Genomic DNA, 26,726 nt, shown 5'->3' on the forward strand with positions numbered 1-26,726 from the left:
CTCCAGGGGCCCTCCCTGACCAGGGATGTGCCACCTGGGAAGCGCGGGGGCAGGCGCCACAGGAGACGCGCGGGGGTCAGCGGTCATCCCCGCGCGCTGCAGACAGCCGGCGCGAGCGGAGGGCCCCGGGCCCGGCCCCAGGCGCTGGCCCCGCAGGGCCGCAGCCCGCCCACCGCCCGAGTCCGGGCCACCTCCTCTCTAGGCCGCCGTCTCGGTGGCCTTCCGCCCCAGCGCGGAGTTGCGTCAGCTTCGCGGGGGTCCGAGCCGGGGCGGGCCCTCGTGGGCCGGGGCCGGCTTCGTTTGCATGCTCCCCGGCGAACTCGGCGGCGCGGGGACACTGGCGAGGCGCCCCGAAACTCGCTAGGCGCCCCGGGGGCGGGGTCCGGCGGTCTGTGGGCGGGGCCGGGGCGGGGCAAGGCGCCCCGGAGGCGGGGCCGGGGCGGGGCCCGGGAGCCGGCCATGCACCCCTGGGGCGGGGATAGAGGCGGGCTAGGGGAGGGGCTAAGGGCAGGGCCCGGCGGGCCGTGGGCGGGGCCGTGGCGGGCCCAGGGCGGCCCCGCCCGGGCTCCTCCAGGCTCGGTCCCGCGGCGGCGGCGGCGGCGGTGGCTGAGACTCACGACGAGGTGTGGAGCGCGGGCCTGGTGGAGCCGGACCTCGGGGGAGAGCGTGAGTGCGCGGGGCGGGCCCAGGGCGGGAGCGAGGCACGGGGGCGGTGGGCGCTCTTGCGTCGAGACCGCGGCCGAGATTGGGGGCGGGGGGCGGTCACGAGGAAAGTTTGCACGGCCCGGGGGTCCGGGGGCCCGGGCGTACGCGCGGGGGCGCAGGGAGCAGGGCCTGAAGCGCGTGCCGGCCGAGCCCGGGAGGGGGCCGAGGTTGCAGGCGGAGCCCGCGGCGGGCGGAGCCGGCGGAGGGACCCTCGCCCCCTTCTCCCCGGCTGGCCCCCCGCCCCCGGCACGCCCCCGGCCTCCCCAGCCCGCCCCCGCCTGGCGCGCGTCCCTGGGCCCCGGTCCGTCCGTCCGCCGGCGGCGCCCCATCCCGCTCGCGGGGCCTTCGCCGCCCCCTCCTCCAGCCCGCCGTCCCCTCCCCCCGGCGGCCGCTGCCCCCTGTGCTCGGAGCTCCCCGCCGGGCCCTTCCAGACGGCCCCTCGCCCCGGGCTCTCCCGTCTCGCTGTTGGCCCTCCTGCGGCAGTGTTCTCTCCGGCCCCGGCCGGAGGGAGATCTCAGGGTCGGCGGAGGCGGCCCTGCCTGCGGCGAGGCTTCTTTGGGCCTCCGCCTCGGGGCAGGAGCCGCCTGGTGTCTCCCCTGTGCCCTCAGGGTCCAGCCGGTCTCTGGACTCTTAACGCATGGGGGATGCTCAGAGCCGCTGAGATTTTCACAGCTCTGCCCTCCGGCCCTGGTCACCCGGGTTTCCCGCTGGGCGTCTGAGCTGCTGAGACCCTGTCCTCAGTTGGGGGGGGTGAGCCCTCCCTCTTGGGTGCCACAGCTCCCTGCCCGGCTGAGCCTCCAGGTGAAAGGGTTTTCGGTTCTGGACCAGCTGGTCTCCATTCCTAACCACCCACACCATGTATCCCTGGTAATAACGTTCAAGGACAAGGAAACAGCCTTGCGTTTTTTTTAAAAATTTTATGTTTTCTGCCGCGTGCCCCTCCTCCACGCACACTCGGGCCGGCTGTGAATGTTACTCACCCACCCACAGCGCGCCTGCTGCACCGGACTTGGCTGACCGGACTTGCACGGGCCTGGATGTCTCTTTTCCTCCTGCCTAGTCCCTCCTATCTGGGGAACAAGCTGGGGCAGGGTCAGAAGTGAGAGGTTTTCCCGGAAGTTGGGCACCTGAGGTCCCTTCTTTGGATCTGTTGCTATCTTGCCAGACCAGCTGGAGTGGGTGACTTTGGGCAAGGCAGGGCCCCTGCAGGTTGGAGAGGGTTGGGTTGTCCTCAGGGACCCCATGCATGCCAGGCGATAGGAAACATCGCTTTTCCTTTGGAACAGAGGGCCGGGGGCTCTATCAAGGAGGCAGGGGCAGTGGTCAGTCCAGGGGCCTCTTGTGGGTGGGATGGCGCTTCAGGACCCAGGATGGGACCTGAGGAAGTGGTGAAGTGTCTGAGAACAGGTGACAAGACTGGGTTCTTTGGGAGACCAGGCGTGGTCTGCAGTGCTGGCAGCCTGTGGTTGGGGGAGAGGACGAGATGGTTTCCAAGGGAAGCCTCCTAATAGGAGCCACTGTTTAAGGGCCACTTACTGGGTGCTGGGCACTGAGGTCGGCAGCTGCATGGATCGTCTCATGTGAGCCTTTTTTTTTTTTTTTAGTTTTGGCCACACCTCCCAGCATGTGGGACCTCAGTACCCCAACCAGGGATCGAACTGGTGCCGCCTGCAGTGTGCGGTGGAAGTTTGGAGTCTTAACCAGTGTGTTAAGTCTCAGTGTGTTCTTCATACAGGGAAACAGGTTTAGAGCAGTGAGGAAGGTGCCTGAGGTCACAGAGCTGGAAGGCAGGAGACCCACCCAGCATTTGAATCCTGGTGGAGCAGACCCGGAGCTCCAGTTACAGGCCGAGAGGAGGGGCACCCAATTGCTCTAGGCCATAGGCTTCTGTCACGTGGGTTAAAATATCTTCCGCAGTCTCCCTCGAAACCCCTCGGGTCAGGCCCAGGCTGGTGAGTGATGCCCAGGTAGCTCCTTCTGGTCAGCTGTGGACCCTCCCACCGTGACGGGCCCAGGAGGGGAGCCCTAGGGAGTTTTTCCCCCAAGCCACCCCACCCCCCGGATGTTCTCGAGCCAGGTCTCATTCTCCCAGCCCCGGGCCTGGGCCGGCTCCTCCTTCCTCTTGGCGAGGCTCTGGAAATCCAGTGGGAGGCCATTGCTATGGCAACAGGACTAGGCCCTGACTTTACCTCATCAAATTCCAAGCCGAAGCCAAAGCGATTGAGAAATTAAAGGGGAAAAAAAATGTATTCCAGATGTTTACTTTTTATTCCTTATTTTTCCGTGTTTGGATGAGACGGCTCTGGAGGAGGCGGGAGTCGGGGCAGGGACGTGGAGGGAGGAGGGGGACTCGGGGGGCAGGGAGGGAACCACTCCCAGCGGCAGGCCGGGGAGCGGGAAGGGGAGGCCCGCGGGGCAGGCGGGCGGCGGGGCGGGGCGGGGCCCAGGTTGGGGAGGAGCGGGTTTTTCCCGTCTCCCGCGAGGTGATTCACCGGGAGACTTCAGACTTGGCAGCCCTCTTGCCCCGGCCCTGAGTCGATCCCGCGAGCGGGGTTCCCGTACCCAAGGAGTGTGTGTGTGTGGGGGGTGCCTTGGGAATGGTAAGTGGAGTGCCCTGGACAGCTGGCTGGAGGAGGGAGCAGGGGGTGGCTCGTCGGACCTGCAGGACTTTAAGGTTAGGAGATGGACTTGGAGAGCTGTCGCAGGGTGGGGGGGGGGCGGCCAGAGGGGAGGACGTGGCCGCCGGGGACCTCCCGTGACCTCCCCCAGCGCCCCTCCTGAAGCGCCCGCTTCCTGTCCCGCACTGGCCTCCGCCAGAAGTCAGAGACGGCGCGCTGCCAGCGCCCAGCTCTCTGGCCTTCTCTCCGCTCTCCCTCTTTTCTTCCTGGGTCTTCCGCCGCCCCCAGCCCACACCGCTCTGCCCCCGACTCCCAGGTCTGCCGCATGTGATGCAAGTGTCTGCTCCCAGGGAAGGCGCAGCCATGGCCTCCCCCGCGCCCCGCCAGCCGGACGAGGAGCTGGTATCCGCTGGCTCTGAGCCAGGTACCTGTAGGTGCGGGGTGGAGCGGGCTGGCTGGGAAGGGGCCAGAGGCCCGAACCCCCATTCGGTCTTGGGGGCTGGTGGGTGAAGGCTGACTCTGTTGGGGAGGGAGGGAGGAGTCCTGAGGACCAGCGGGATGAGCCCTGCGCTCTGGTGGAGACCCTTCGGAACTGCGATCACAGCTCTCCAGCAGAGAGCACGCTAACCTTGGAGAGGATGTGGATCAAACCACCTGTTTGACAGAGGAGGAAACTGAGGCCTGGGTGTGGGGGGCGGGGAGGGCATGCACCTTTGGGCTTGAACCCAGGCCTCCTGGCTCCCTGTCTAGACACCTTTCTTGCGCCGAGTGGAATGAGTGGGTGATAAAGGATCCTATTAGCAGGGCTGTGGCCATGAGTAATTCAAGGTCTTTTATTTGGCATTGAAATGCCTTATATAGAAGGTATGTTTCTGGTCTTTTTTTTCCTTCTGTAGCAGATTTCTTTCTGTTTGGCTTAGGTCAATAGTGAGATTGCCTTCCTGGTCTCACAGGGGATGGTGTCGGGGAGGTGGCCTGGGTGTGCCCCTGAGGAGGGGGGCAGCAGGGTGGCAGGGTAGGGAAGCTGAGCTGGGAGAACGAGTTTGCTGTGGATGTAGTTTAGCAGAATGGCATGCTCTAGGGAAGGACCAGACTGGGGGAGATGGAGGGCCGACTGCCTGGCGTGGGCAGGCAGGCATTCATTTATTAACCCATTTGGTCATCTGGCCATTCACTTGGTAAGAATGTGTACTAGGTGTGAAGTGGGTACAGTGAGAAATAGCTGCCAGCTGGGGCCTTAAATGGCTTTTCACTTTTAAGGGTGACTGACTAGACATTTCGGGAATTTGGAGATGAGGGAAGATGTTTCTGGGATATGTCTGGAAAATCCAGGAAGCCTTCATGGAAGCGGTGACATTTGACTTGTACATGGAAGGGTGTGGGAACATTCCGACTACATAGGGTGGGAGGTGAAGTTCTGCTTCCTGTTCTTCTGACATCGGCTCAACCATCCTTTTCCTTTTGGTAGGTGACCCTCGGGCCAAACCCCCTGTTAAGCCCAAACCCCGAGCCCTGCCTGCCAAGCCAGCCCTGCCTGCCAAGCCCAGCCTGCTGGTGCCCATTGGGCCTCGGCCTCCCCGGGGTCCTCTGGCCGAATTGCCTTCTGCCCGGAAGATGAACATGCTGGCCGGACCCCAGCCCTATGGCGGCAATAAGCGGCCCCTTCCGTTTGCGCCAAGGCCTGTGGCGGAGGCCCTGGCTGGGGGAGAAGGCACCCGGGAGCCTGGGAAAGAGGAGCCTGGGAAAGAAGAGACGCCCCCCTTGACCCCTCCGGCCCGTTGCGCCGCCCCTGGGGGCGTGCGCAAGGCGCCCCTCCCCTTCCGCCCAGCCCCGGAGCGCTTCGCCGCGCCCACGGTGGAGGAGATCCTGGCCAAGATGGACCAGCCCAGGAAAGAGGGCCCGGCCAGCCCCGACCGCCTCTGGGGCTCCCGCCTCACCTTCAACCACGACGGCAGCTCCAGATACGGTCCCAGGAGCTACGGCATGGCCCCAGGCCCCAGGGATGATGCTGGGACCCTCTCCAAGGAATGGTCCCAGGAGGGGCCCGCGGGGTCTCCTGCCGACTGCCCCGAGGAGCCCAGCAAGACCCCCGAGCAGAGGTGAGCGGTGGGGCGCTGTGTGTCTGGTTGCGGCCAGCCTGGAGGACAGGGTGTGTAGTCTCCTGTGAGATGGTGATCTTCCCTTGGAGGTTAGCTGTGCTGCATGGTGCGTGCGGGCGGGTCAACCCGTGACAGTCACGGACCACCCACCGCCCCCGCCCCGCCCCCGCCCGCCCCCGCCCCGCCCCGCCCCCGCCCCGCCCCCTTCCGCAGACTGAGTGAGTGTGTGCTTTACTCTGCAGTCGTCCTCTGCACAGAGTCCACAGGAGAATTCAGATGTATAGCTTGGAAGTTTATTTTCAGTGCTTTTTTAATATGGGGAGCCAAACGCTGCCTCACTTAATCCACAGCTATCCTGTGTAGTAAAGGCAGTATTAGGCCCATTTTAGAGATGAGGAAACTGAGGCTCAAAAGTGACTTCCCCTGGTCCCTTAGCAAGTGACAGACAGAGCTGGGGTTAGAATTAGAGCCTCTCTGATTCCAGTGTGTGCTCTTAACTGCTGGCCCGCCCTGTGGGTGCAACGGTGTGCCAGGTGCTGGGTGTGTGTCTTTGTGTCTGTGTGTATCTGTGCTGAGGTGTGTATCTGTGTGTCTGCTGGAGTGTGTGTGTGTGTGTGTGTATCTGTGTGTCTGTATGTGTCTGCTGGAGTGTGTGTGTGTGTGTGTGTGTGTGTGTAAAGCCGTGAACACCCCTTGACGCCAGGCCAGTGGATGTGAGCATGCGGGCCACACAGCTGGGTTGGAGACCATTGCGGGCAGCATCCCCTTTCCCAGAGCCCGTGCCAGCGTGTCCTGGGGGCTCCTGACCTGGACGTGTCCCTGGGCCCCGGGGAGGAGGCTGAGGGTCCCAGCTGCCTGGAGCATCCTCAGGGCAGGGAGCACCAGCTTGGGCCGGTTGCCCCCCAGGCAACTGCTGACCCCACTCCTGCTGCGGAGAAGGCCCTGCCGTGGTCTGAGCCGAGCTGGAGGCCCAGAGTCTCGCCCGTGGTGCCCGCCAGCCTCTCCTGGGAATATGGGCACCCGAGGCCTCCTGTCCCCCTGGGCTCCCTGGAGGCCTGCCCTGTCCAGGCTGGGTTCCGCCCTCTTTCCCCTCCTTTGCTCCCAGCCTGGCTTGAAAGGAGCAACCTCGACCTTGCAAAATCCCTCTGGTGGTCTCCCTCCCCCTGCAGTTCTCCGGAAGCGTTGGCTGGGGAGGGGCCAGCTGCCCTGGCCCGGAGAACCCTAACCCCTCAAGGGCTCTGGGGTTTGGTGGTCTTACCAGGAGCCCCAAGGGCTCTGGGCCTGCGCGGGCTTTTCCCAGAGGGGTTGGGGGGGCTTACCCCCTGACATGCAGGTGGGGCACATGCGCTGGCCCTGGGGTGCTCTCTCTCGGAGCTGCCAGAGTTTTTGTCCCCTGGGAGGACGTGCCCCTGGCGGGGTGCACGTCAGGTTCTGTCCCGGTCATCGGGCAGACCCCTGATCACCTCTTCCTTCTCCACCTGCGTGATCTGTGCCTCCGTCTCCCCTCTTTCTCCCTCACAGGAAGTGCCCCTCGGACCTGGCCTTCAACGGGGACCTGGCCCAGCCGGCGGTCTCTGAGCCCGTGACTGACGTGAGTTCCCTACCTGCTATGACGCAGTCTCTGAGCTGGAAGGGCCTCGTTTGTGCCTCTCTCCCGCCTCCCTCAGTTTAGCTGGGGAAACAGAGGCTGTGGAGGATGTTTACGTGACTTGCGTCAGGACTCAGATTTCTCAACTTCCAGGCCATCCTGGCTAAGTGTGGCTGAGGCCCTGAGGCTCCTACAGTGTCCAGGATGACTGCCCTGGACAGCCTATTGTCTGCTGGGCAACCTCGGGGATGTTGACTGACGTAACCCGGTCATAACTCTGGCCGAATAGGCCCCTCAGGTCCCATGCGAGAGGTGCGGAGGCTAGGGCTTGAGGTGCCAAATAGCTTGCCCAGGGGCTGAAGGCAGGATCCGAGTCCAGCACGGTCCCTGGCCAGGCCTGCCCTCTCGCAGAAGAGGGGAAGTGATGTTTCACGGGGGTCTCCTGTTACAGCCCCTCTGCCCATGGTGTGCTCGGGGGTGGATGGTCTGCGTTCCCGAGTAGATGATGTGAAGGGTGGTCTGTCTTGCTCCAAGAGCCCTTGCTAGCCGGAGGCTGTCCCGTCCGGCAGGGGGAGAGACCTGAGTGTGTACATTTGTCCAAACGTATTTATCGAGCATCCACTGTGATCCCGGTGCCGGGGAGACAGCCACAAGCAAAGCGTCCACAGTCCCCCTGCTTCCAGGAAAGCGTGTGTCCATCCCTCACTCTTGTCCGACTCTTTGTGACCGCGTGGACTGTAGCCCACCAGGCTGTTCTGTCCACGGAGTTCTCTGGGCAGGCATATTGGGGCGGGTAGCTGTTCCCTTCTCTCAGGGAGCTTCCTGACCCAAGGATCGAACCCAGGTCTTCTGCCTTGTAGGCAGATTCTTTACTGTCTGAGCCACGAGGGAAGCCCTTGCTCCCCGAGGAACGCACCTTCTAACGCGGGGAGGCAGACTCCAACACTGGGCGCCCTGTGACCCGGCAGACGTGCAGAGCATCAGACAGGCACCTGGGACACCACCTGCATGGGTCCCGGGGCGAGGGTGACGGGAAGTCCTTGCCAGGAAGTGGGGTATGGGGTAAGCTCTTGGATGTTTGGGGAACAGCCTTTTTGGCAGAGGGAGCTGCAGCTACAAAGGACGTGGGCTCCACCCAGCGAGGAAGCTGGGGTGTCTGGGTCACAGACTAGGTGGTGATGGGCCACTCGGGGCGGGGAGTGCTGGCTTGCAGGAGGGAAGGAGGCCATTGAGGGGCGGGAGGAGAGGCGTGACCTTGCTGCCGTTGCAAGGAGTCTCCCTGCCCAAGATCTTGGCCAGGGGCCAAGGGCCGCAGCAGGGGCCAGTCGGGGGGCTCTGGGGGTCGCCCTGGTGAGAGACGACAGTGCTGTGGATCCTGGAGGCAGTCCCTGGGGGAGATGGTGGGTGGGGGGGCCTCTGATGTGAAGGTGGAGTGGACGGGACTTGCAGGCAAGGCTGATCTGGGGGAGTGAACAGAGAGTGAAGCGTGCCGCTGGGGGTCTATGACCCAAGTGGTCGGGAGGTTACCCTTCGCGGAGAAGGGGGCCTTCGTAGTGTTGGGAAGACTGGAGGAGCTTGCTTCTGGATCTGTTGAGCTGGAGACGCCTCGTCCCACGGGGTCCGAGGGGGTCAGTGGGGCGTTTGAGTCCGGAGCTGCAGGGACTTGTTGGTGTGCAGATGGCCCTGGAGTCGGCTGGGGTCCCCGAGGGCATGGGTGAGGCGTGGGAGGGAGACGAGGCCTGGCAGAGGAGCCCAGGAGATGCAGGAAGGAGCAGAGGTTAGGAGGGAACCCTGCTGGCGTGGAGCACAGGAGCTGCCCAGGCTGGAGGAGGGACTAGGGCGGGCGGTCAGCGATCAGGTGGTGCCTGCGGGGCAAGGAAGGGGCGCCCCGAGAATGGGGGGTTAGATGGGGGGTCGTGGCTGAACTTGGCTGGAGCAGCAGGGTGGTGGAAGTGAAGAAGGGAGCCCATTTGGAGGGGGCTCAGTGGAGGCCGGGCCCAAGGCGCTGAGGTTAGAGGTGTTGAATGCAGAGGCCAGGTTTAAGGAAAGGGGTGTAGCTGGAGAGATGGGAGGGCTGGACAGCAGCATGTGTGTGTTTTTTTTAAGCCAGAAGAAATGAGGGCAGTTTGTGTGCTGATGGAATCGGTCCAGTAGAGAAGGAAAAAAATCTGTGATGCTGGACACAGAGAGGAGGGCTTGGCCTGAGCTCTGAGCAGGGACGGCTCAGGAGTGGGGCGCCCGGGTGGGGGTCTCTGAGTCCTCGGGGAGGGAGAGCAAGGCCCTCAGCCCGGAGAGCCTGGGCAGAGGTGCAGAGGTTTGAGGACAGACTGGATGGGAAAGCGTCACTGGGAGGTGGGGGTGTGTGGAAGGGGGATGTCGTGAGATTGCTGGGTGTTCTGGCTGAGCCCGGGGCGGCTGCGGCTGCAGGGAACCCACCATCCCAGCGGCGGCTATCTCCAGCTGCCCTGGTGCAGTCTGGAGCTGGGGCAGAGCTGTATTGCATTAGGTTAAACTGGAGTTGGGGAGGGAATGCAGGGAGTTCACACAATGGTGGAGGAGAGAGGGGAGTGGGACGGGGAGAAGGGAGGAGACGGGCGGAGGGGAGGGAGAGAGGGTGCCGGATGGACGGGGGTGGACACGGGCCAGCAGGTCCCCTAGACCTGATGCTCCGGAGGGGCTCTGGCTGAGGACGAGGTCTAGGGTGGACCCTCAGAGAGGTGGGCTCTGGGGAAGTCGGGGAGAGGAGGTCAGGGAACGGAGCCAGGACGCTGGATGGGTCAGTTGTGGGGCTTCGGGAACCGCTGTGAGCTCTTTACCAGGGGCAGCGCTCGGGAGGGCGGCTGTGGTCCAGGAGCTCTGCTCTGAGGGCGGAGGGGTCTGTCCCGGGCTCTTGGAGGAGGGTTCCTGGGGGGCGTGGTTTAAGGGCACAGGCTCTAAATTAACCTGAGATTCGTCTGCGCGGGCTGGAAGGATCGGAGGGTGGCCTTGACGTGGAAGCAGGATGCACCCCTGCCCAGGCCCAGGGGTCAGGTGGTGGTGGGGCAGACAGCCCTCCATGGGAGAAGGTGGGGGGGCCTGACCTCTGGGGAGAGCAGAGGTCAGATAGAACGAGACTCAGGTCGCGGCCTGCAGGGGTGAAGGGGGGTCAAATGCTGGGGGTCCCAGGGCCCCAGGGTGTCCGTTCTTCCCCCGTGCTGTTCACAGCAGCCGGGTGTGCAGATCTTGCTGAATCCTCTCCTGACCACGAGGTGGACATTGTTGCCCTGGCCCTGGGTTGCAGGTGGGGACGCCGGGGCTCGGAGAGACCCCATGTGGGAAGGCATCCCGCCGACAGGGGAGGTGCCGGTGTCTCCCAGTGCTTTCACGGTCCCTGGGGCTTCTGGCCTGAATCCCGGGTCCCGCTGCCCCCGGGCAGCGCTGGGAACGTGGATGCTCAGAGCAAGGGTGCAAGCTGCTCCCAGGAGCTGGTCTGAAGCTGCCCTGGGCCTGGTGGAGTCCCACCCGGAGGCCACGCACCCAGCCAGCCAGACTCTCTAGTTTCCTTTTGCCTTTCCTTTACAAAGCCAGTTTTAAAAACACATATTTAATTTGTTTACATACTCAGCGGCACTGGGTCCCACGGGATCTTTGATCTTCACTGTAGCTCTCGCGATCTAGTGATGGCATGTAGACTTTTCGTTTCCACACTTGGGATATAGTTCCCTGGCCAGGGATCGAACCCGGGACCCCCCTCATTGGGAGTGTGGAATCTTAGCCCCTGGATCACCGGAGAAGCGCACAAAGCCAGTGTTCCTGGACCCTGAACCTTGGACCCTTAGGAACTCCTCACATGAGCTTTGGGCTTGGGGGATGTGGGTGGGCGTGGTCTGAGTGATCCCCTGGGAATGGAGCGCTGTGCATTTCGTGGGGGGAGGGCCACACGGGAGGGTCTGGGGGCCCTGGCAGTCTCGGACGCCTGAGGTCATTCTGGAGCTTCTATCGGTTGTCCTGGGGGGCTGTCCCTGCGCCCCGGTTTCCCCCATGGAGTGAGTGTCAGGCAGCTAGCGCTGACCTGGGGTCTCTCAGGGGTGGGCAGGGGCCTCCCTGAGCTTGCGGAGCAGTGATAGCTCCTGACTTTCTCTTGCAGGTTCTCAAGCCCTGGGTGCCCCCTGGTCCAGGCCTCACCTTGGAGAATGGAGGCACCCCCGGCCTGGGTCTCCCCACTGAAGCCTTGGGCTCGGGCCCCAAGTCTCCTCACCTTGGCTCCCTCGAGGGGGGCTCTCCCCCTCACCCCCACCGTCCAGAGGCCCAGAGCCCTGCTGCTCCTGGGCCTCCCTCCCTGCCCCCTGAGACTCTGGGCTCCCCAGCTGCAGGCCTCCCCGAGGAAGGCTCCCACCACCTGCCTGCGAGCCCAGGGGTCCCAGCCGTGGCCGCCCCGGAGGCCCCCAGACCCGGCAGCCCCATGGTGCAGGAGCTCACGGGGCACTCCAGCCCCGAGCGGTCCCCAGCCACAGCACCCCAGCCCCTGACGGAAGCGGGTGAACTGCCGGACCTGCCTCGGACGTTTGCATCTGGGGATGGGGCGGCCCCAGGGAATGAGGACTGCCCTGCTGGCGGCCTGGCCCAGCGGCGGTTTTCTGAAGGTGTGCTGCGGCCTCCCGGCCCAGACCGGGAGCAGCTGGGGGGCTCGCTGGTCACCCTGCCCCAGGCCCAGGGGGGCCCGTCCGCCCTGGACCACCCCTTGGGGAGTGGGACAGAGTCCAGCTGGAGCTTGTCTCACTCCTTTGAATGGACCTTCCCCACACGGCCTGCAGGCCTCGGGGTGTGGCGGCTGGACTCCCCACCACCCTCCCCCATCACCGAGGCTGCGGAGGCTGCAGAGGCCGCGGAGGCTGGAGACGGGGCCGTGTCTGCCTGTGAGGAGGCTGAAAACTGGGCTGCGTCCACCCGGGAGGAGGCCGGAGGAGGGGCCGCAGAGGCCAGAGATGGGGCCACGTCCACCCAGGAGGAGCCTGGAGGCGGGGCCGCATCCACCTGGGAGGAGGCCGGAGGAGGGGCCGCGTTCACCCGCGAGGACCCCGGAGACTGGGCTGTGTCCACCTGCGAGGAGGCCGGAGGTGGGGCCGCGGAGGCTGTGGAGGCCAGAGACGGGGCCGTGTCTACCCAGGAGGAGGCTGGAGGCGGGGCTGCGTCCATCTGCGAGGAGGCCAGGGACTGGCCTGCGTCCACCCGGGAGGAAGGCGCGTCCCAGCCAGGGTCAGGGTCCCCGTTGGCTGCAGAGGGACCAGGAAGACCTGCTTCCCGGGGGCCGGGGGACGACCCGGGCTCCTCCCAGAGCCCAGTGGGCGGTGGGGAGGACCATTCTCTGGAGTCCTCACCAACAGCAGGGGACCCACCTGGACCAGCCTTGCTGCAGGTAGAGATACACGGGGAATGGGAGCCCCCTCCACCCGCCCAGGAGGCCGCCCTGCGCGTCCTGGAGCCTGTCCTGGGGCAGGAGCAGCCAGTGCCCCCGGACCAGCCCTGCGTCCTGTTCGTCGACGCCCCCAAGCCCGGGCAGGCGCTGTCTGTCGAGGAGGACCCCATGGCCCTGGCCCTGGCCGAGACCACCCGACCCAGGACAGTGGTTCAAGACCCCCGCCGGGCATCCCCCGAGCCCACAGGGCCCGAGAGCGGCTCCCAGTGGCTGGACGACCTGCTGGCCTCGCCACCGCCCACTGCACGGCGGGGTGCCCCGTCTGAGCTGAAGGGCGCCCCGACCCCCAGCGCCTGCTCTGAGGTAAGGGGGTCCCTGGGCAGGGTTCAGAATAGAAGTCAGGGGCTTCGGGGGGCCTCGTTGTTTCAACACGGATGCCCTGTGTCGAGAGTTTGGGATCCAGCCGTGAGCAGGCACCTCTGCCCCTGCCCTGGAGGTCCGTACCGTCGGCTCAGCTGGCAGAGCAGAGGGTAGGGACTGCTGCTTAGAGTCTAGTCTGAGTCCGCATCTGACCCCGGCTTCCATCAGCCGAGTGGTCTCGGGCACATACGCCGACCTCCAAGCTTCAGAGCCCTTTCACAGTGATGACGTTTGCCTCATAGACTTGAGGGCTTCCCGGGTGGCACTGCTGGTTAAAAATATGCCTGCCAGTGTAGGAGACACAGGTTCAGTCCCTGCGATGGGAAGATCCCCTGGAGGAGGGCATAGCAACTGACTCCAGTACTCTGGCCTGGAAAATTCCATGGATGGGGGAGCCTGGCAGGCTGCAGTCCGTGTGGCCGCAAACAGTCGGACACGACTGAGCGACCGAGGACACTTAGGCTTGTGTTGTGGGCAAGACAGACGTGGAAAACGCTGGGTGCAGGGCTTGGCACCCCTGAGCGTTCAGTCTGTGAGGACGGGTGGTTTCATGAAGGGCGCCAGCAGAGCCAGATAGACGTGGGTCCTGGACCCAGACTGCTCAGTTGCTGTCTTGGCCCTGTTCCTGGCCCACGTGTGAGCTTGAACACATGACTTTCCTGCCCGCACCTCAGTTTCTTCGTCTGTAAAATGGGGAGAATGGTGCTGGGCTCTGCCTCGCAGGGTGATGGCTGCAGTGCCTGTGAAGTACTCAGACTAGCGCCCATCGCGAGTGCTTGGGAGTGTTGCATCTTGCGAATGTTCTTACTGTGAAGTTCAGACTTGCTTTCGTAGAGGCCCAGAGGAGGCAGAGCCTTGTGCAAAGGTTACCCAGTAAGCTGGCAGCTGGGCTAGGGCCAGAGCACCGATTCCAGGGCCAGTGCCCTTTCTAAAACCACCGGGCTGCCCAGCGGTTTCAGGGATGGGGTCCAGGTGGCGTTTGAAACGAACTTTTCACGCCCAGCCCTCACGCCCAGCCCGCGGCTGGCAGGGGCGGGGCTGGGGGTGGAGGAGCCGGGGCCTCTGGGCGGGGCCTGGGGAACGAGCAGGAAGGAGTTAAGTCCTCTGGGCTCCCGCGGTAGGTGTGTCCGTCCGCGGTAGGTGTGTCTGTCCGCCCCTGGATGCGGTGACTCAACTGGCCCCCGGGCGGGGCGCTGAGAGCTGCAGCTGCTCTGCAGGGAGCGGGGCCAGGGCCGTTGGACAGGTCCGGGCGGGCGAAGGGAGCGGCCCGCCCCGTCCCAGCACTCGCCCGCGCCCAGTGGGCCCCGGGGCGGGCGGGGACCGCAGGCCGGGACCATGGCCGGGCCCGGGGACCGGGAGCCCAGCGTGTCGGTCCTGGAGAGGCTGCTGGCCAACGCCGCGCTGCGGGACGAGGCCGGCCGGCTCCGCAGCCCCGAGCCCACGGCTCCCCCGGCCGCAGGAGTGAGTCAGGGACTTCCGGACGGGGTGTGGAGCCCGGAGCCCTGGCTGGGTCTTCTCCCTGAACCGGAGGAGGCCGTCCCTTTGGGGCGGGCGGTGAGGACCCAGAGGGCTTCGCAGGGCGGCTGCTGGCAGGAGGGAGCTTCCTTTGGGGAGGTCGGGGCTGGGGGTTCACGCGGGCTGGAAGGGTGAAGAGTGCCTTAGGGGAGTTGGCCTTGGAAAGGGGTGGCTGTGGAGGGGCGCAGGGTCTTGAACGGTCCTCACTGAGGCCATGCCCGCCCCCACAGCCCCGGGAAGACCCCTCTGCCAGGCAGCCCTGTTCCTGGCGTTTCGCCAGGTGTTGCCCAAGGGCGGTAAACAGGACCGCGGGATCTGCCTCGGAGGCCCCACGGGGTGCCGGGACCTCTGCTGAGCCCTCGGCTTCAGTGATTCCATTCAACCCTCTCGTCCTACCCCGTGCCGTAGGAACTGACCTCTGAACGATGGGGACCCCGGGGACCCAGAGTGCTTAAGTGCTCTGCCCAAGGCTACACAGCCGGCATCCAAATCCGGGTGCTCCGAAGCCAGAGTTGGGCACTAGGCAGCGCTGACTCTCGCTCTGGACCGATCGCCGCCCTGAGTAATTGCAAGCCCCGTTTCTCTGTGTCTCTCTTTTTCTCTCATTCCCAGGGACTCCTCGGCTGGGCCCAGAAGGACCTGCGGAGTGAATTTGGGATTGCAGGAGGCCCACATCCCGGCGGTCTCCGGCCTTCCACCTGGTCCCAGGACGCTTCTCGGGACTACGGCCTGGGAGTTGCAAGCCCTCGAGGGGACCCAGGCCTCGGAGAGAGGGACTGGGCTGGCGAGTGTGGCCACGGAGTCGGGGACGGGGGCCCTGGGGAATGGCCCGGCAGGTGTGCCCTCGACCGCGAGGAGGGTGAGGTTTGCGGCCAAGATGCGGGTGGAGCCGGGGCCCCTGGGGTCCTCGGCGCCCAGGACCGGGTGATCGGGAAGCCTAGCGCTCCACAAAGCCACGAGGTGGAACTTCAGCATTGGGAGTTCGGGAAGAGGGATTCCCAGGGCACCTACTCCAGCCGGGACGCGGAGCTCCAGGACCAGGAGTTCGGGAAGAGGGATTCCCAGGGCACCTACTCCAGCCGGGACGCGGAGCTCCAGGACCAGGAGTTCGGGAAGAGGGATTCTCTAGGGACCTACAGCGGTCGGGATGCAAGCCTTCAGGACTGGGATTTTGGGAAGAGAGATGCCCTGGGCGCCTACACGAGCCGGGATGAAGAGAGGCAGGGTCCGGAATCAGGGCAGAAGGACCTGCTCAGCAGGTACAGCGGCAGCCAGGACTCAGGGCAGCAGGGCCCGGGGTTTGGGAGGAGCGATTTTGGCAGGAGCGCCTGGGTGCCGGACTACAGCGGCGGCCTCCCCCGGGACTTTGGAGCCAGAGCCCTGAGCGCCGGGTTCAGCCTCGAGGAGGCCCAGCGGCAGGACACGGAGTTTGAGAAGAAGACCCCGGGCCGAGTGAGCCCCGGGGCGGCTGGCAGGGACGCGGGCTGGCCCGAGACCGCCGAGGCGGGGGGCGTGTTCCCCACCAGCGGCCCCCAGCCGCAGGACGGGGCTCCGGGGCAGAGGGACCCAGGCGGCTGGCAAGGCGGCGCTACTTCCCGGGAGGTTGGGGGCCTGCAGGCTGGGGGCACCCGGAGCCCGGGGGAAGCTGACAGGGAGGGGGCGGAGCGGGGCTGGGCCGGAGACTTCGGCCTCGGTGTGGGCGCCCAGCCAGAGGCGGCCTTCGGCCCGGGGCGGCGGGGCTGGGGTGGCAGCTTCTGCGGGGAGGCTGTGGAGCGGAGCCCCCAGTTTGGGATAATTGGCGACGACAGGGCGGGCGGGGCTGGCCTGAGCCCTTGCGGCCAGGTGGGAGGCGGCCCCTTCCTGCCCCCCGAGGGGGCCGTGGACTGGACTGACCAGCTGGGCCTCCGGAACCTGGAGGTGTCCAGCTGTGTGCGTGCCGGCGGCTCTGGCGAAGTCAGGGAGGATGGTGTGGGACAGACGGGCTGGGCAGAGCACGTGGGCGTCACGGACGCAGGGCTAGTCCGCCGTCCGCAGAGCGGAGGGGCGGAGGCCCCCGGGGGTCTCGGAGTCAGGGACCAGGACTGGACTTCTGAGGACGGAGGCCCCAGCCAGGCTAGAGAGGGTGGCGTGGGGCAGACTGACTGGTCGGGCACAGAGGCGGGAGAGTTCCTTAAATCGAGGGAGTGTGGAGTGGGTCAGGCAGACTGGACTCCCGAGCAGAGAGACCGAGAGCTCAGGCCGGGCGGGGTGGACTGGGGTGACAGTCTGGGCCTGAGGCATCTGGAGGTGCCCTGTGAGCTAGACTCGGAGAGTTCTCAGGGGCCACGGGGACGCGGGCTGGACCAGGTGGACTGGGCCCAGGACTCGGAGCTCCGGAACGTGGAGCTCCCGGCTGAAGCTCCGGAATGTGGCTTGGGGGACCTCAGCCAGTCCCCGGAACCAGGTGTGGGGAATGATGACCTCTCAGCCTCCGGCCTGGAGGCCCGAGGCCCCTCAGAGGCCAGAGAGCTTGGGGTCGGTGAGATGAGCGGGCCAGACGCCGAGGACGGAGACCCATTCCTGCCACCCATGGTCATCTGCCCGGAGGAGGACGGATACGGGCTTCAGGAGTCCCCGGCCTTCGGACCCAGGTAAGGGAACCCCGGGTGGGAGGGCGTGACAGCCCCCTGGAAACGGCCTCCTTTCTCCCTGGGGTGGAAGCTGCTCTTCCCCCAAGACGTCTAGTATTTGGAGAGCTGGGATGGTTCGGAGTGTGAGTTTTTCTTGCATTCTTTTATTTCTTAAGTCGAGCACAGACACACACACAGGTGAGTTTGGTGTTTGAAGCGATGACTGTGGTGGTTGAGGTGTGATTTTTGCAGCATGATTGTTTGGGTGCTGGAGGAAGCGTCCTGTGCGGGATGGTTTCTGGCGGGCCCCGGGTGCTCCTGGCCTGGGGGGCACGATACATTCCTGGGCCTGGGGGGTCGAGGCCTGGCGTGATCCTCGCCTGGGCAGGTCCAGTGTGGAGCGGGCAGTAGCGCTCATCTCTGCCAGTGGGGAGGACCTCCATGCTTCGTGCCTGCCCTGTCTTTTTTTTTTCTTTTTTCTTTTTCTTTTTTTCCTGCCCTGTCTTAAGGCCCCCAAGGGCAAGGCTTCCCTGGGGGTCCTGTGCTTAGGACTCTGCGCTTTGACTGCTTGTGGGCCGGAGTTCAGTCCCTGGCCAGTCGGGGGACTGAGATTCTGCACACGGACCGTGCAGCGCAGCCAATAAATAAATAAAAAACAGCTACACCAGCTGAGAATTAAACCCTGGTTCAGAAGGGAACCCGAAGAACGTTGGGACCTGGTATCTGGCCTGGTGACCTTTTGGCCTCCACACCCAGGGTGGCTGAAAAAGAACTCCCCCCATCCAAAAAAAACAGTTTTATGAGTCAACCGTAGTCTGACTCTGAAATTCTTCTGTTCTAAAACCAGCTGGGGCAATGTCTCACCCCACTTAAGGGTGCTTAAAAGGCATCATGTTTATTTTGCCATCTCTTCCGTCTGTTGAGATCGGGTTTAATTCTCTTGACTTGAGTCGCAGGTCTGAATTTGCCAGACCTGGGTGGAGGGGAGTGCTTCTCACCTGTTGTGAAGGGGAGACAGGAGGGGCTGCTGGGTGGAAGCTGTGTTTGCAGTGGAGGTGGGGGTGCTGGTAGCTGAGGGGCCGGAGGCACCAGGAAGGCTCTAGAGGGGACTGGGGTGTCAGAGGCATTGGGGGCTGAGGATGGGGCGGGGGAGGGGAAGGGGAGGTGGGCAGAGCCTGGGGCCAGGGCGAGGCCCTGGGGGGCATTTTGGGCTCTGCCGCTGCATGGAGCTGGAGGGGCACTGGCTGAGGCGAAGCCTGCAGGGAAGGGCGTGAGTGACCGGATCTCTCTGAGCGGTGACTTTCCAGGTGTGGGGAGAGCATAGGCCACCCGAAGTTGCCCTTGAGTCTTCTTCCAGGATGCTCAGAACTCCGCCATCCCCAACACCTCCCCTCCGTGATCTTCACACCTGCCCTGTGAAGCAGAAAAGGGTTTTTTTTTTTATCACCTCCAATTTCCAGGTCGAGTGGTAAGACCCACTTAAGGTCACCGAGTCAGAAATGCCACTTTCCGACTTGTGGGCCTTAAATGCCTTCAAGGCTTTTGGACTTGCACGCAGTGGGACCCACCGCCCTCCATGTGTTTCTGAAGGCAGGTGGAGGGGGACAGGGGAGAGTCTCCCCCGTTGTTAAGGATGGAGAGAGAGGCTGGCTGGGGGACTGGGCTGGGGAAGGGGCAGGGTTCTGGCAGAGAAGCTCAGCTGTCTGAGCTCCAGCCTCCGTCACACCTTCAAAACGCCCGGCTTTTTCGGGTCATATTGTACATTTGGCTAACACTGTGCTCAGTGGACGTAGGGAGACTTAGGAAGTAGGGCTCTTGGCACCAAAAGTACATCAGTAATGGAAACCTGGTTACCTTTCTCCAATGCGATGTTTCTCGAGCTTATTTGATTAACATCCACTGGGCTGGTGTTCTGAGCTTCTGACTCGGGGAAATTCTACACTCTGGAAAGTTGCTCTCTGGAGGAAGCTTTGCAGGTTCTCTTGGTAACGAGAAGTCCTTGAAGACAGCTCAGAGCCCCTAGCTTTGGGCCCGTCTGCCAGGTTTGGGGCTAGGTTCTGCCACGGCCTCCGTGAACCTGAGCAGGGCCCGTCTCTGCTCCGGCTTCCCACCTCTGACGAGTGGGCGTCATCAACTCCCGACGCCGCTGGAGGCCATTGGGCTGGGGGTCCGTGTGTGGGGAGTGTCAGAGCTGTGGATGCGTGGTCAGCCCCAGCCAGGTGCTCACCGCCAGAGTTCACGCCCGCTTAACAGACGTGGACGGATGTGGGGCCCTGCGTGGGACGGAGGCCCCCCGGCTGGTGGCCATCGGCTGGACTGCTGTCTGAACAGTTGGGATGAGAGCGGCATGGGCGCTTGGCATGTCCCTCCCGTGTCTCGGGCTCCTTGTCCTGGGGGGTGAGGCGCTCCTGGGCCCCCCGAGAGCTGCTGCATGCCCCCTCTCCTGCCCCAGCCCCCAGCCCCAGGGATACAGCATCCTCCCAGCCATCTCGTGGGGGGTGGTCTTCGTGGGCTGGGAGAGGACCCTTGGCTTCTCAGGGCTGGCCCTCTCGTTCTGTGAGCGGGGGAAGCAGCCCCAGAGTGGCAGCGCGATTTTCTCAAGGGCCCACAGTTTGTGAGCGCTGCCCCTTGGTGTTCTCTGGGCCCCTGCATGTGGCTGGCATTTTCTTCCTGTCTCTCTGGAGTCAAGGTCAGCTGCTGCTTGTGTATACACATTGTTCCACCTTCCGTCCCGATGGCTCTTGTTTTGGGTCTTGGAGCCTTGAGCACGAGGAAACGAGTCTGTTACACGTGGACCCCCGTGTTTGTCCCTGGAATGGTCCTGGGGGTGGGGTTGGATCAAGTCCTGGCCCTTGGGATCCTCAGAGTCCTGATGGGCAAGGGGCAGAGCTGGTGTCAGTTGAGATGGGCCCTTAGGCTGGGCACCTGGTGCAGACAGTGGGTGGGATGCGTGCTCCCCCCGACCCCTCCGCAGGGCCTCGCCCAAGGCCCATGGGGCTGCGGGTGTTCCGGGTCTCCTCTGGTGTGGATGTCTCCGCCCACCCATCTGCGGGTCTGCAGCCCCTTGGCCCCAGCCTGCCCCAAGCGTCCCCTCTGTCCCTCGCTTCCCCTCTGCCTCACTCCGGAGAGGCTGGTGGGCTCTGCTGCCCAGCGAGGCTGCCCCTCCCTCCCGCCAGGGCACTCCTGATTCTGTTTGTCGGCAGCCTTGGGAAGGACAGACTGACAAGCGCTCCCCTGCTCTCCCCACTTCTGGCCTGGCGCTGACTCAGCTGCTTCACACTCTTCCCCTCCAGCCCAGGGCCTGGGGCTCATGGCCTAGCTTCCAGGCACTGCCTGACTCCCCATGCCTGGGTGCATGGGGTGTGTGTGTGTGCGTCTCGGGTGTGGCTCTGCAGTGTGTGTGTGTGTACAGTGTATGTGTGTCTCGGGTGTGGCTCTGCGGTGCTGTGCATGTGTGTGTACAGTGTGTGTGCGTGTCTCTGTGTTGGGTGTGGCTCTGCGGTGTGTGTGTGTGTGTGTGCGTCTCGGGTGTGGCTCTGTGGTCCTGTACGTGTGTGTGTCTTGGGTGTGGCTCTGCGGTGCTTGTGTGTGTGTGTGTGTGTGTGTGTGTGTTGGTGTGGTCTGGTGTGTGTGTGTGTGGTGGTGTGGCTCTGCGGTGGTGTGTGTGTGTGTGTGTGTGTCTTGGGTGTGGCTCTGCGGTGCTTGTGTGTGTGGTGTGTGTGTGTGTGGTCTGTGGGGTGGCTCTGGGTGTGGTGGGGTGTGGTCTGGGTGGTCTGGGTGCGTGTGTGTGTGTGTGTGTGCGTTGGGTGTGGCTCTGCGGTGCGGTGCTTGTGTGTGTTGGTGTGCCTGGTCTGTGTGTGGTGTGGTCTCTGTGTGTGTGTGTGTGTGTTGGGTGTGGCTCTGCGGTGTGTGTGTGTGTGTGTGTGTGTGTGTCTCGGGTGTGGCTCTGCGGTGCTGTGCCTGTGTGTGTACAGTGTGTGCGTGTCTCTGTGTTGGGTGTGGCTCTGTGGCGCTTGTGTCGGTGTGTGGAAGGAGTGACCGGTGATCCGTGCCCACTTCCCCACAGGAGACGGGCCGTGAGTGTGTGCATGTGTGTCTGTCTTGGGGGCAAGCAGGCAGCTGGGCCACACACAGGCTCCCGGGTGCAGAGCGTGAGCCGCAGAGCGCGCTGTGCGTGCCGGATGGTACGGGTCGTGTCTCGAGGGCGCAGCAGGCAGGAGACGCAGCTTGGGCCCAAAGGTGGCGTCCCCGCCCCCAGGCAGACCTCAGCTCTGTCCCAGGCCCTGGGCCACGCGGGGACGCAGGCGGCTGCGTCCTCGAGTTGCTGGCCGACGGGCTGTGGGGACAGAGCACCTGGACTTGAGGCGGGGCTGGCAGCTTGTGCCCAGGGTGTGCTGGGCGAGGGGCAGGCCCGGGGGCTCCCCAGGGGGGGATCCAGGCTGACTGAGGGCGCGGGGGCACCTGCCGGTCAGAAGCAGCTTGTCAAGCGCCATCGGGCACACGGTGGTCCACGAGGGCCGTGTGTGTAGAGGCGTGCAGGGACGGTGAGCTGGAGGGCAGGGGTGGGGCTCGGCAGGCGGTCCGCACCCCGGGAGGGCCAGCGTCCACAGCATTGGCAGCGGTAGGATCCCTTTGGTGGGCATGCCCCCCTGCGCGGCTCTGTGCGAGGTGTTCAGTCTCGATCCACGCTTGCAGAGACTCTACTTAGAAGACTCTAAGGCTCTTGGGGTCCCCTGTGCGCGGCTCTGTGCGAGGTGTTCAGAGCCTCACTCTGTGCCCCCGGTGACCCTGTAGTTAACAGACCCCTTGGGGTGAAGGGACTCCCCCATCGTCTCAGGAAGCGGGGAGCCTGGCGTTTGAACACGCCGGGCTGGCCCAGCTCGCTCCCTGCGTACAGTCCGGAGGGAGGCATGGATGGCCTGCAGGGAAACAGGCTGAGAAAGGCTCTCTGCGTGGGGGGTTTTGGGCGAGCCTGCGGCCTCGCATGACCTCGGCCTCTGCTCTGTCCTCGCAGCCCTGGTGATTACCTGGCCCGCTCCCCACCCAGGGGCTCCCAAGGCCAGCCGGGGGAGAGGCTGGCTGCCCACAGCCCCGAGGCCCTGGCCCTGCAGGAGTTGGCATCCCCGGGGCCCAGGACCCTGTCGGAGGAGGAAGGGGCCGCGGCAGGTGCGGACCGAGTGGAGCCCCGGGAGCCTGGCCGGGACCCCTTGTCTTCCTGGAGGCTGCAGCCGGATGGGGAGGCCAGCTGGACAGATGCGGTCGACAGCACCCAGGATGCCGCAGGGGCCAGGCAGGGCGAGCAGACCCCCCAGGGCCTGCCGGCCAGTACCCCCAGCCAGGATTTCTCCTTCATCGAGGTCAGTGGGTGGGCTGTTGTCAGGATGCAGGTGGAAGGGGTGTATAGGTGCTGCAGCTCGGGTCTCACCTCGGGACCTCCCTCTTGGTGGGGTGGTCTCAGCCTGGGGGGTGGGAAGCTGGGACAGGGCGGCTGCGCGAAGGTCATGGCAGTGGCGTGTACCCCCAACCCCTGCAGGACACCGAGATCCTCGACAGCGCCATGTACCGGAGCCGTGCCAACCTGGGGCGCAAGCGTGGGCACCGTGCCCCGGCCATCCGGCCCGGGGGCACGCTGGGCCTGTCGGAGGCTGCAGCGTCGGACGCGAGGCTGTTCCAAGACTCCACAGGTAGGGCCGGGCTGTCCTGACGACCTTCATGTCGCTGTCCCGTGGGCGGGGGGTCTGGGGTCACCGCCCCGTACTGAGACCCTGCCTGGGTCCTTGCAGAGCCACGGGCTTCACAGGCGCCGTCCTCGGACGAGGAGGTGGTCGAGGAGCCTCAGAACCGCAGGACACGGGTGACCAAGGGCCTGAAAGTCAGCCTGTTTCCTGGCCTGAGCCCATCGGCCCTGAAGGTACCCTCTGGCTGTGCCACCCTCTGGTGTCCAGCCTGCCCTCTGTCTGTCTGTCTGTCCGTCTAAGCTCCGAAACCCTGTCCGTTCTCTGCGCCTGCTGTGCCCGTGGTGGGCGCGAGGCGGGATGGAGAGAAGAACACGAAGGGTCTGGGTCCCAGAACCCCACGGGCTGGCAGGGTGACCGCGGTGCAGCGGGGTGGAGGTTTAGGCGTCGTGGAGGTTTAGGCGTCCTGGGGGTGCGGGGCTGGGGCCGGCTGCTCAGAGGGAGGTGGGAAGCAGGGTGCGGGACTCGGGGAGACCTCCGGTGACCGTAGTGTGTGTGGTGGGGAGATGTTGCAGGCAGAGGGCGCAGGGCGTGCAGACCCCGGGGGCGTCCCCGCTGGCTCCGTCCAGGCCGCTTGGGCTGGATTCAGGTCAGCAGTGTCTCCCTGAGGGCCTGCGGGGTGCCAGGCACAGCCCGCCCTCGGGGGAGGTCATCGCTAAGCGACTTCCCCTCCCCGGGGTAAGAGGGCTGTGGAGGGCGTTGGGGTCTGGGCCGGGGACCCTGCGCTCTGGGGAGAAGGCCTGGCCCTCCCTGCCGCCACCGGCCCCGCTGACGTCTGTCCGCTCCCCGGCTTCCTCTCAGGCCAAGCTGCGCTCGCGGAACCGCTCGGCTGACGAGGGGGAGCCCTCAGAGGGCAAGGCGGGTCAGAAGGAGTCTATGCAGCGCTCCAAGTCCTGCAAGGTCCCCGGGCTGGGCAAGCCCCACGCGCTCCCACCCAAGCCAGACAAGTCCTCAGGGTAGGTGATCTGCGTGCCGGGAACTACCCATCTCGGTCTTAAGAGGAAAACCCTGCTTTACAGGGAGACAGAGGCTTGGAGGGGGTGTCGTGCCACAGGTCGGCACTCTTTCGCTTGGTGCCAGGGTGCTCGTCTGACTTCTGCCCCCTGCCTTCTAGGTCAGAAGGATCATCGCCCAACTGGCTGCAAGCCCTGAAGTTGAAGAAGAAGAAGGTCTAAGAAGTCGTTGAGGTGCGGGCAGGAGCTGGGCTTGGCCTGTCTGGGGCTGGGGGCTGGTTCAGGGCTGCTGGGGGCCCTGCCCCGAGGCCTCTGGAGGCCCCAGACCTGCTTTTATGGCCCTCCTCTGCAAGGCTGGAGGAGGGATAGGCTACCCACTGCAGTATTCTTGGGCTTCCCTGGTGGCTCAGCTGGTAAAGAGTTGCCTGCAATCGGGAGACTTGGGTTCCATTCCTGGGTTGGGAAGACCCCCCTGGAGAAGGAAATGGTTACCCACTCCAGTATTCTTGCCTGGAGAACTCCATGGACAGAGGAGCCTGGCGGGTTGCAGTCCATAGGGTTGCAAAGAGTCGGATACAACTGAGCCACTAACACTCCGAGGCTGGAAGCAGATGGCTAAGGCCAAGCTCCAGAGTCCTGGGTCTCTCGGCTTGGGGGCGTCCACCCCGCCTTCCTCCTGAGGCTCAAGGATGGTGGCCTGAGTGTGGTCCGCCTGCCCCTCTGGTCTGGCACCCCTGGGGAGCACTCACTAGGCTGGAGGTCCCCAGCAGGACCTTCCTCACGCTGGGCCTCGCAGAGGGGCGCCTGGGCAGGGAGTTGAAATGCCCCTTCTGCCTCCCTGTCCCCATCCAACCACTTCTCTTCCCTCTGTTGCAGGTCCTTCCCATCTGGCAGTCTCAGGCAGTGCCCGTCCCTGTGGGGTCCCCAGTGGGGAGACAGCTGAGCCTCCCCAGGCCACAGCCCCTGCCCGTCCGCCTCTGGGGGCGTTGGGGGAGGCCCTGACATGCACTTTGTATCAGCGTCCCAGCTCCCCTGCACCGCCCCTCCCCGCCGGTCTTCCACGGTGTTGGTCCCTCGCTGTCTCCCCGCTTCCCTCTCTGCTTCCTCCTGCAGCCCCCCTTGGGTTTTCTTTTGATACCAGTTTATAGCCTTTTTTATAAAAGTGTTTGATTTTTGTAACGGGCAGAGCCCAGCCCCACCCCACATCTCCCTCCGCCCTGCCAGGGCCCCCACAGAAACCGATAACGTTTTGCCACTTGAAACAATAAAATTTTTTGGGAATTGGTGCTGCCCCGGTTGTGGTGTGTGGTTGTGGCGTGTCCCCCGTCGGAGGCTGAACCTGGGAGGTGCCGCTCTCGCCCCGGCCCAGCCTGGAGCCTGTGCTGACGCCCAGCCTGTCTTCCCCAGCACTCCTTGGGCTGATTCCCAATTCGGACAACCCCCAAATCTACATAGCTTAACATACAAAGGTTTCTTTTCCAATCATAGTCCCATCTGGGATGGGTTAACTGTCAAATTACATTAATAGCCCTCATGCTCCCTAAAAATTAAAAAAACCAAAAGGCTTAAGAAGCTCTGGTGGATGGGATGATTTCCAAGTTTAGTTGTAGTTCCAAGTGATTCTGTTTGGCCTCCGTCTTCCCTGGAGGCTCAGATGGTAAAGAATCCGCCTGCAACGCAGGAGGCCTGGGTTCGATCCCTCGGTCGAGAAGACCCCCTGGAGGAGCGCTGTGAACCTCACAGTCACGCGGAACCCAGGCCCCTTCCCTGTTGTGGCTCAGCCATGGTCAGGAGGCCCAGAGGCTCTGTAGCATCCAGTGGAGACAAGGGTTGATACTTTGGGAGACCTGTGGTCCACTGGCCAAAATTCAAGTTATGCCCCCTGCTAACTGCGAGGGAGACCGGGAAATGTAGTTAGATGTTTGTAGGGAGAGAGAGAGTGAACCAGATATTGGTAAAAATTCATTACTCTCACGGGAGTAGGTGGTTGGTTCCTGTGATCCCGAAGGGTCCTTTGAACCCATATATTCGAGAATGTCCCCCTGCCCTGGTCTTTCCCACTCTAACCCCTGACCATCAGCAACCAGCTGCCCCTCAGCCTGTTTCTCTGCCTTCTCTGTCATCTGAGAGGTGCCAGCCTGTTGCAGGCCTGGGGTCGTCTCTCCCGGAGCTTTGGAGAAAGGAGAGACTTGTGTGGACTCACCTCGAAAGTGCAAGTGAAGTCACTCAGTCGTGTCTGGCTCTTTGCGGCCCCACAGACCGTAGCCCACCAGGCTCCTCTCTCCCCGGGATTCTCCAGGCAAGAAGACTGGAGTGGGCTGCCATGCCCTCCTCCAGGGGTCTTCCCGACCCAGGGATTGAACCCAGGTCTCCTGCATTGCAGGCAGATTCTTTACCAGCTGAGCCACCAGGGAAGACAGAGGCCAAACAGAATCACTTGAACTGTAGCTAAAGCTGAACTTAGAAATCCTCCCATCCACCGGAGCTTCTTAGCCTTTTGGTTTTTATTTTTAGGGAGGGGGGAGGTCTTAATGTAACTCGAGAGTCTGACCAACACTTGGACTCTAGAGACAATCCAGCCCGGAATTCCCATCCCTGGCGTCCTAGAGCCTTGACCCTTAGCCTCCTAGCGTGCTTACTAAACATGCGCATCCCAGGGTGGCGGTCTAGTAGGGGTGCCCGGGAATCTGCATTTGGGGAAGCCCCCTGAAGCGGAGGGAGGGGAGAGACGGGCCCTCCCGCGGGTGTCTGGCCGCGCCCGGGGTGCGTCTGTGCCGCGCGGCCCCGTGCCAGCCCTCTTGGGAGCCAGCGGAGCAGGGTTGGCAGGAGCTCTGTCTCCCACCGCTCGTCCCTCCTCCTCGCTGGAGTAGAACTGGCAGGAGCCCAAGGCAAACACTTACGACTCATTACTGGGGAGCATGGAGCTGGTGGTCCCGGCGCGAGGCCCTGCTTCCGGAGAAGGCGGAGCCAGGGCTGGGGGCCCGGGCGGCCCAGCCTCCCTCCGTCTGAGGACCGCCGGTTCTGGAGAGCAGCGTACCCAAGTTCTGAGTGGAACGGCAGGTGTCTGAGGACAGTCAGAAAACTTGCTA

At 64.1% G+C, this 26,726-nt stretch overlaps 1 protein-coding gene across 3 annotated transcripts; it reads left to right on the top strand.

Moving 5' to 3' along the window:
• Positions 551 to 24,928, top strand: TNKS1BP1 (tankyrase 1 binding protein 1). 3 transcript variants are annotated; one of them, XM_018059078.1, is made up of 13 exons: positions 551 to 666; positions 3,640 to 3,747; positions 4,792 to 5,422; positions 6,944 to 7,013; positions 11,137 to 12,768; positions 14,953 to 15,318; positions 15,382 to 16,970; positions 21,964 to 22,306; positions 22,483 to 22,633; positions 22,733 to 22,860; positions 23,486 to 23,640; positions 23,799 to 23,871; positions 24,514 to 24,928. In XM_018059078.1, the coding sequence occupies exons 2-12, from the start codon at positions 3,654 to 3,656 to the stop codon at positions 23,857 to 23,859; spliced, it is 5,220 nt and encodes a 1,739-aa protein (XP_017914567.1). In that variant the 5' UTR covers positions 551 to 666; positions 3,640 to 3,653; the 3' UTR covers positions 23,860 to 23,871; positions 24,514 to 24,928. The 3 variants fall into 3 exon arrangements, with proteins under 3 accessions (XP_017914567.1, XP_017914564.1, XP_017914566.1); XM_018059075.1 differs by having other exon boundaries at positions 14,953 to 16,970; XM_018059077.1 differs by lacking the exon at positions 551 to 666 and adding an exon at positions 3,156 to 3,305 and having other exon boundaries at positions 14,953 to 16,970.

This window comes from Capra hircus, chromosome 15 (assembly GCF_001704415.2).
Source record: "Capra hircus breed San Clemente chromosome 15, ASM170441v1, whole genome shotgun sequence".
NCBI lineage: Eukaryota > Metazoa > Chordata > Mammalia > Artiodactyla > Bovidae > Capra > Capra hircus.

Bases quoted from the DNA above. Each gene is read 5' to 3' on its own strand.
- TNKS1BP1 (XM_018059075.1), top strand. From the start codon at position 3,654: ATGCAAGTGTCTGCTCCCAGGGAAGGCGCAGCCATGGCCTCCCCCGCG. The intron at 3,748-4,791 runs GTACCTGTAGGT...TCCTTTTGGTAG, and splicing joins ATCCGCTGGCTCTGAGCCAG to GTGACCCTCGGGCCAAACCC. The intron at 12,769-14,952 runs GTAAGGGGGTCC...TCTCATTCCCAG, and splicing joins CCCCCAGCGCCTGCTCTGAG to GGACTCCTCGGCTGGGCCCA.